The sequence below is a fragment of the Cariama cristata genome, unplaced genomic scaffold, assembly GCF_000690535.1.
Source record: "Cariama cristata isolate BGI_N322 unplaced genomic scaffold, ASM69053v1 scaffold44779, whole genome shotgun sequence".
NCBI classification, from domain to species: Eukaryota; Metazoa; Chordata; class Aves; order Cariamiformes; family Cariamidae; genus Cariama; species Cariama cristata.
Window position 1 is genome coordinate 19,512 of NW_009638291.1, and position 9,269 is coordinate 28,780.

Sequence of the window (9,269 nt, forward strand, 5' to 3'; positions counted from 1 at the left end):
GATTTGTATTCAGAATACTAAATTCTACTAGTATTACATTTTTAGCTGTACCTTTAAGGGCACTCTCCCATCAGGCCCTGTCAGCCCTATAAATCTGGCTGTGTCAGCTGCAACTTTGTAGTACTCAGTCACTCTGCCCGGCCTTTTGAGTTGCTACATCATTCATCAAGTAAGTGTTTAACTTTTTAATACTGTTTTTTCCCTAATTTAGATGTTTACTAAAGGTATTCAGTTAAGACTGAATTAAGTCAAGACTGAATTAATTCAGTTAAGCTCAAGTTAATGCGAACTCAATTTAACTTCGCTGTAACAGAGTAATTTGAGTGTTTGGGGTTTTTTTTAGTCTTATCTGAATAGCAAGGTGAAAAAAGACAAGCAGGAAAAAAGTGAGATTGTACGTAAGTTAGCTCTATAATTAGCATAAAGACTAGTCATGAATAAGTTGTAGCAGTTGGAGGTTTTTTTGTTTTTCTGAGATGTTAGTTTAACAGGAAAAGTATACCTAGCAGTGAGCTGTTGTTATGTGCTTACACATACGTTAATACTGAAACAGCAATGAATCTTGTTTCTTTATTCAACATGCACCAAACAAAGAGATTTAAATGCATTTATTCTCTCTGATTTTTATGCATACTACAAATTGCAAATATAGTATAAAATAGATTCTCCCCTGTAAGAAAATCTGGTTCCTGTTATGACAAAAATATAGTATTAAAGATTTGTTTTAAAAATACCACCCTTATAAAATGCTAAGTAAAAAGCTAACATCAGTGGTTGGTTTATGTATTAAGCCAAAGATCCCATTAGAAATCTACAAGAACCTAAAGGGGAAGCATCTTATTCTTGTGGCTTATCTCCAGGTACAGTGAGAAATAGTTGCTGTTACAGGTGCATGAATAAGAAGCTAATTTCTCTCATCTATTGGGCAAGCATTAAAGGATCTTTAATGCCAAGTGTGACAAGTAGCTCTAATTCTCACTGCAGTCCAGAGTATAAAATTTGCTCATAATAAAATGGTAGGTTGATCTTTTGGTTTGAGTCATGTTAGAAGGATAAATAAAATTTAGTACAGTCTGGAACTCTACTTTCAAATAAAATGTTGAATTAAGAAGCTGCTGCAAGAAGTAATGCAGCATTTTTCAAACACGCGATTGTTTCCTACAAGAATCACAAGAGAAGCAATGCTGGCTTTTCATTCTGAAAACTCTTCTATACTTAAGAAAGTAAAGTTAACATTTTCTGCAGTGTTTTAAATACTGGAACATTTCATAGAAGCATGACACCTAGAATTTGGAAACTCATTCCTTGTGCCACCTACAATTTAATCTGCAGTGAACTGAAAAACCTTAGCTTCAACAAACAAACTGTAAAACAAGTTGTTTGACATGCTTTAGAAAATCTGTAGATGCATAGATGTAGCTCCATCCTTCCACTTGTTAACATGGTCTGAAATAACAGTTCTGCAGAGTGGACACGTTTTTTCTCTATTAAACCATAAAGAGATGCATTCTTCACAAAATGTGTGCTGTAATGAAAAGAATGAAAACTTAGAGCTTCTAAGCTCTTCCATTTATAAGACGGTATATTATTTGCTTATTGTTCTAACGATTTCTAAAAATAGTCTGAAGACATACACTCACTAATCTATGTTGTTTTGTTTACCAGTTGTTTAAAATATTCTAAAGTTTGCAAAAAATAATTTTGATTATGTGTATTACCTGACAGATAAGCAGAATAGGCTTTTGAAATTCAGCTTGACAGATTGAACAAATATCGTCCAATTCAGAACACTGTCTCTTGCTAGCTGTCACCCCATAGTGCTGTAAAACAAGATATTTTCAGCAGATATTAGTTTGGGGGTGGGGGGGGAGGCCAAAGCAAAACATAAAATATGAAGACAGAAAGGAACTGGGAATAAGGGCTGCTATGTCAGGAAAACTGTTCAATCCCTAATCTAATGAAACGCTGCTAAGTTTTTTTTAATAGTTGTCTTGGAGCCTAAAGCTTATGTGCTCCCACTTGCCATGCTGTCTAGTTAGTATCTTCTACTGATCACAGTTACTGGAAAAATCTGTATCAGTTTTATTTTAACAGTGACCTCTGAGCAAAACACTGTTAACTTCCAATTTGATCAAGATAGCACTTAGAAAATGAGAAGTGCTTTATTCGTTTAGCTCAATGACACTGTGCTCCAAAATCTTCTATATGTTTTACTGCATGAATAGCAGACTCTAAACAATACCTCTTACTACAGAAAAAGATTATCTAGAAACTTACGGTTCTAACAGAAGTTACTTGTCTGTCAATTATTTTGGCAAGCTTCAATTCTCACTATATTTCAGCATAAAGCTCTGCCTGCATCCAACCAATATGCAGTTAAAAAGTAGGAAGCAGGACAAAATGGGTATGTTATTTCACATACATTTATCTGAAGAGACATGCAGAATAGATTCTTTTGTTGTTGTTCAGATGATAACATAATCCAACTGTGGGTTGGGTTTATTGTAAATATGCAGTTGTCTATTGCTAGAACAATACAAAGTAATATAGGAATGAGGTATTTAAAAAAAGAAGTGTTTTCATGTAAATTGGGTTTATTCTTTTGTCATAAGAGAATTCAGTACTCACTGGTCGCGTACAAAATATCCGTAAGACCTGCCTGAAATTTCTCAATTGTCCAAAAAAGCTCAAAAGCTGAAATGGGAAAGAAAACCTGAGTTATGCATAGTATTTTTCTCTGTGAACTAAAAAGCTTCCAAGCTTTTGTGCAGATTCCAACACTACAAGTCTCACTGCTAGTTTGATGTTGGCAGGAACATAAGCAAAGCTATAGTTCAGACTGCCCCTGTTTTAGTTGCTTAATATGTAACCAAACTAAGAATTTGGCCTCAAGTTTTTTTTCCCAGTAGGTATCTGTTCTTTAAAAGAAAAATAGTGTTGAGCTTCTGAAATGAAGCACTTGAGTGCAAATATACCAGCATTATTATCATATATGCAATAGTCTTTAGACTTATAATTAAAATACCTTAGCATTATAAAGTATTTTTTTGTGTTCAAAGCTGAACTTGTACTGAGTCTGGTTACATTTGGGGCAGATTAGCTCTTTGGCAGAGTAGACAGCCAGTATGAACACTTAGGTTTAACTTGTTTGGCATCACACAGGATACTCTAGCGGAGAGAAAAATCTTGTTTCTTGGAAAATGCTGATTCTTTTAGCCATTAATTTTACCTTTATTTTTGCAAGCTGTCTTCCTCGGTATCTGGTAACGGTCTGACCAATGTTTGATGTGAGGGGACCTATAGTAACAGTGTTCTTTACTACGCAACAAGAATCCGTTCCCAGAACAAGTGCAGGAAAAAGAAGATTCAGTGCCCTGAGCCAGTATTCCTATCCATTTTGGAAGGCTGTATCAGTTGAACTGAAGCATCGACTTGCAAGTCAGTTCAAACACAGGGGAACATTCAGAAATATATTAGTTTATGTGCCTATGATAATTACTGCAAAATAGTTTGAGAGGAATATAAAGCTTACATACTTTTAGGATGAGGTAGAGAAGGCCCAGCAATATCCCAAGGGTCCATCCTAGTACACTGTCCAGCTCCCCATAGCCAATAAGATAACGGAACCAAACTGGTATGGGGACAAACATACGGTAGTACTGGCAGAGTTCTTCTAAGAGCATGTACCAGTAGCCCTAAGCAAGACATGCAAAGGAATCGCTCAAGATTTAAAACACAAAGGATTTTTAAAATATAGAGAAAAGATGCATTGTTATTCTTTTGAGTAACTTCCTCTCATAATATCTTGGAACAACTAAGTATTAAGCATGAAAAAGAATGAAGACCAGATGAAGAGTCTCACCACAGCTGTACAAATAACAATGACACAATTGCTGTACTGCAGAAAATCAAATTAATAGGCTAAAATGGGATAGCTTTGTCAGATGCCTACCTACTTAACCATGCTATTAGACTTAATTTCATAAGCATTAAAAAAGAAAATAAAAGTTATGTGAAAAAGGAAAATAAGACAAATTTGGTCACATAGATCAGCTTGTCATTAGCAGAGTTGTCCCCTGCATTCAGGATTAAGGACTGAGAGTAAGGCCAATTCTTTCATTAAACAAGCATAAGTTACAAACTGTTTTCCTGTAAACATTATTTCATGCCTGTCTAAGAAGCCTTATCTTGTGATAGTTAATGCCTATATAGGATGGGGTGATAAGAAAATGGTGGTGGTAGGGGGAGAAAGAAGCACAGGGTGACTGGACAGATAAATGGAGTTCAGTGACACTCTAAAAACTACTGAATAATGGCTGCAAAGCACAAGTGTCCTGCATAGAGCACTGTGTGTGTGTATGTATAATGATAAATATTTAGCTTAGCTCTTACTTTATTTGTTTAGCTTGTCTTTAAAACTTGATTTATAACAGGGAAGAAGTACTCCTTCTATAATGTACACTGGATAATGCCATGGTTTGCCACTATTGACCAGATTCTGTCTTTACTTTAGCCACAGTTTAGGTCACAATTGGTGTAATGGGATTTTCAACAATTATTTTTTGGATATTGTGTCACTAGCTTTTTAAAAAAAAAAAAAGAAGATATCTTGATTATAAACTGGTACTTACTGAAATTGGTTGTCCCTGAGAAAAACTTTGTCCTGGTACATTTGAAAAGATAAAACCTACCAAAATATCCTGTTCAAATGCTATCATGTACAAACTGTACTTGTTCTTTTTTTTTTTTTTTTTAACAGTACTAGTATTTGCTATTTTGACATAAAATTTAATTGTTTTTTGCATGTCTTACCTCGGGAAGCAGATAAAAATAAATAACCCACCAACCTATGTAGTCTTCTATAAAAATCATTAAACTTCACCAGTTTGGGGAATTAAGCTATGAATCATATTCATTGATCTGACACAAATATTGCTTATTAATAACAAGAGAATTCAGAATTATTTTGAAGGGACAGAAAATACAGCTGTTTGCATGTGCAGATCTTAAAATCTTCCTGTTTCAGTTATTGCCAAGCATGTGAAAAATGTACTGTGCATCAGCTGCTCTATGCTAATAGCCTGTATACACATTCTTACACTGCAGCAAATAAAAGGTTTCTTCATCCCCCCCACGTAGAGACAGAAATAAGCCCATTTATCCGATGACATAATACAAGCAAATTGTTTCAGATCAGACTGCAAACCTTCCTTAGCACCAAGCAGGGAAGAACATGAAATCCACAGGGTTTTCTCACCCACAGTGTAGTGGCGGATTATATACAGACCTTTAATTAAAAAGACTTTTCTCTGCATAGAATTTAATAAATAGCTAATTTTACCATAAAAGAATCTTCATAAGGAAACAAAAATATAGCTTGTTTTCTTACCTTGGATTTAAAGGACATCATAAAAGAAGGCACCAAGAGAATAAAGCACTTGAAGCCCATGAAGAGGAATTTCAGAATAAAGTCTGTGACTCCCACAATCCAAAGTACCTCCCAGAAGTTCATAAAATCCACAGTAGGCTTTAAAAAGATTAAGCTACAAAAGGAATTATCAGAAGTTACTGGAGCACCCTATTTAGAGGAAAGCATAACCAGAGATTATCATGGCAGGTTTAATTTAAAAAGGAAACCTGGTTTACACAGAGGAAAAATATTTGCTACAAAAATGAACTCTTTATTGCAAATTGATCATTTATGATCTCTGACAACCTTTCAGTTTTTGAACCGTCCTTCCTCTATCTTCCTCGCAACACCCATCCTCTAGAGATAGGCTTTCTTTCCCATTTTAGCAATACAGCATTTGACTGATTTCCCATTCTGTAGCTACAGTCTTGGCTGTAAGGGAAGAAAAAATAAATAGAGACATAAACTCCACAGAGCCCCAGAATACCATATTTAGTATTCCGAAGGCAAGGTGGTAGGGTCAAAGCTAGGACTCAAACCCAGCTACATTCCTCATGGTACAGTAGTACCATTGAGCATGGGGTCTAATCTTGCGAATTCAAACATACTGTTTTTAAGGACAGCACCTATTCAGTTTAGCAGAAGAGGAGGAATGGACATTAAAATGAAAGAGAAACCAATGCCACAATTAAAGAAAAACAGCAGCAGCCCAGATAAAATACTCCAAGTTAATATTTGAGTAATTTATGATGTGAGTAGAGATGTTCCTCTACTTACCTGTAATACAGTGACTGAGAATAAAAGGTATAATACAAGAGGAGAGATGATCCAGTTAGGTATATTAGTAACCAAGCACATTGCAACTTGGAGCACCGTTCCTGTAAGATAATCATAAAGACATATTACAGTCCTTATCTCAGTATCACTGTCTTAAATATATCTCCAAAGCACTACGTCTGCTGCACCTGAACAGAATTTTACTACTAGAGGATTTTATCTTGGTGGTTTCAAGCCAAATAAAATAGGAAAACTCAATAGAAAGGTAAAGCAGTAATTTTAATGTTTTCAGTGTAACAATTTCTGTGTGTATCAAGCTTTTTTCTAAAAACAATCAAAACCCACCCCACTCTGAAGAAACAAGTTTTCCTTTGACAATGAATAGAGACAGCTGAAAGTTTAAACTGTCAACTGTTATTTGATGCCACAAATATACTTAAGAAGTTCTTCCATAAATTCCAAACAGGTTTTATCAGTTGAAGTGACTTCCATATTCAAAGTCCGAGGGGGGAAAAAACCTCTTTTTGAATTTTGCAAACCTTGCTTATCTGAGAAGCTCTGCACTAGAGAGAAACATTAAGACTTTACTTCCATCTTGAAACCTTGATACATAACATTGTTAGGTAAATAAACCAGTGTCTCCATTCACATGTCTTTCAAAAATTGATGGATAAAGGTCTTGGTTAACTTACAGAGTTTTGTTGCATAGGATGATACTTACTCTTAGAAAAATCTGATTTACTATGCTTTTGTTTGCATACATGTAAGTTGTTAGCAGCCCAATTCCAAGAGAAATGCCTATTAGGAAAAAAGGGTCAGTTATACAGAAGAAAATAAAAAAAATTACTGAAGTGGGTTAAAAAACCAGCCACTTCTAATATGTCTTTGTAATTACAACTTATAGCTCAGACTATCAAGCCAGAATAATTAAGCACATTGTACATATGCCAGCAAAGGAAACAGAAGCCACTGAAATGTCGTTTAGTAAATCTCTCTTTCTGATGAATAAAGCAAATAAAGCTAAAAATAAATTTAATTATGTTTCAGGCATGGTTATTGTTAAATTTCTTGGGGGGGGGGGGGGATAGGTTCTCTCAGACCTTGTTTTTTTATACTCTACCAATTATATGCTGCATGATCAATTTGACAGACAGAATCAAGATATACGGCAGACTTTTGTGCAGCCACTGGAGGAGGTATCTGAGCTCTGAGAGGGAGCTGCTGCTGTGTTCCTCTGAGTCTGGAGTGGAATCGTCGAGCCTCCCTGCATCGCTGTGGGCATGTCCATGTGAGCGACTTTGGGAGCCTGGCCTTGAATGCCGGGAACTTGCATTTTCTCTGGCTTCTCCCTCAGCAGAGTTCAGCTGTATGCGAACATCTCCGCTCCGATGGCACGAGCTCTCCCCTGACAACCTCGCTCCGTGCGTGCTCTGAGAAGATGAAGGGTCATCACCACTCCCTTGGATATTGTGGAGATGACTGCAATTTGGTTGCATGGTGGGGTTTTTTTCTGGTCCAGATTCTTGCTGTTTTGTCTCCTAGAGCAGGATATAAAAAGTTACAGTTGAAGGAAGAGACAACCAGTTCGGGGGGGCAAAAAAAAACAGCAAAAAACCCAACACAAAAAGACAATAGATTGTACTGAGTGATTGCCTGCATGAAGCAAAGAAAATATTCTCCAAGAGATACTGTCTGTCTGCCTTCTGAAAGCTGGCATGCTGGGTTTGCACTCTGTCTCCATGGGGCAACTTTCGTGTGCCCTATTTAAATGGATTCCTTTCATTCACGTGCAGATTTTCTACCCTGCAGTGAACCTGGCTGCCACAGTAAAGTCTAAAGTTGCTTCAGTGCAAATGAGAACAGCAAAAGCTGCTGAATAGGAGACCAGCACTAGCTTGTACAAAAGAGATCTTAGAAGTGCTGCATAATTTCACAAAAATAGTCACAGTAGTAGGCCAAAGAAGGAGCAAACAATGATAGGAAGGAAGCGAAGTGTACATTTATGCGCATCCATAAAATGCTAAGCATTTGTTCAGAGACAAGTCTAGTCAAAAGCCAGCGCATGCTCAAAATTGACGGCCATTATGAGATTAACAAGATTATCCTGTCTGGGTAAGTGAGCAGAACCAGGTTAGTCCATTTTCTAACAAGCATTTAAAAGAGCCTGGACCATATGGTCTAGGTGAAAAAAGGAAGTGTCGCCAACAAGCAGTAGTCTAACGGTGAGACACCCAAATGAGGTTTTATTTCTTTCTGCTCACATCTTTGTTTTGTCTTCCAGGGCAGTTTTTTATTTCTGTGTCAGCCTCTACACTGGTCAAATAGTGTTAAATCTACTTCTCTGGATGGGCGTGACGTCAGAGTAATGATTTTGGAGAACACTTTGAAGCCGGATTTGGCACAACCCTTGTCACTGTCGATTAACATTACTGAAACATTGGGAATTTTGTTATAATCCTTTTTCAATAATTCAAACGCTTCCAGATTCCTCTTTGAAATTATTTTTTCCAAAGCTTAGTGTACATACACAGCTAGTTTCACTGGGGATACAAAAAGGTTAAAGCAAAATTGATTTTGCACTGCCAGAATATATTTGCACAAACCTAGAATTCTTTAGCCTTTAAAATGGAGATTATATTCGATTAGAAGAGTAAATTGCATTCATTTAAACAATGTCCGAATAGGGGAACTTACTACCATTTAGAAATGCTGCTGGTGCTACTACTGTATTTTTGTTGGTCAAAGGTTACATCATACTTCAGCCAAAATTCGTGTTCTGTCATTTTATGCACATGAATAAAGCAAATAAACTGGAAATACTGTTGACTTGTATGAACAGTATTAGTGTGTCCGTAGGATCAGGCCACGAATGCTGTTTTTAAAAGGGCGGGAATAAAAAAAAAAAAAACAAACCACCCAATCTCATTAGCACTTTTCAGTTAGTGGTTTAGGGTCTGCTTCTGCAAAAACTGAGAGTTCGGTGTTTAAAAAAAATAAAGTGAGCGATCCCATTGTTCGGGTAACTCAGCTTCCCTTGGCGCTCTCCCTAACAAACTTTCAAATAACTATTAAGTTATTAAAC

At 36.4% G+C, this 9,269-nt stretch overlaps 1 protein-coding gene across 1 annotated transcript; it reads right to left on the minus strand.

Moving 5' to 3' along the window:
- Positions 1-1,390: 1,390 nt before the first annotated feature.
- Positions 1,391-7,683, minus strand: RNFT1 (ring finger protein, transmembrane 1). Its single transcript, XM_009708655.1, has 8 exons — positions 7,308-7,683; positions 6,909-6,985; positions 6,188-6,288; positions 5,390-5,543; positions 3,537-3,695; positions 2,629-2,694; positions 1,719-1,820; positions 1,391-1,525 (listed from the first exon to the last, which is right to left on the minus strand). The coding sequence occupies exons 1-8, from the start codon at positions 7,681-7,683 to the stop codon at positions 1,391-1,393; spliced, it is 1,170 nt and encodes a 389-aa protein (XP_009706957.1).
- Positions 7,684-9,269: the final 1,586 nt, after the last annotated feature.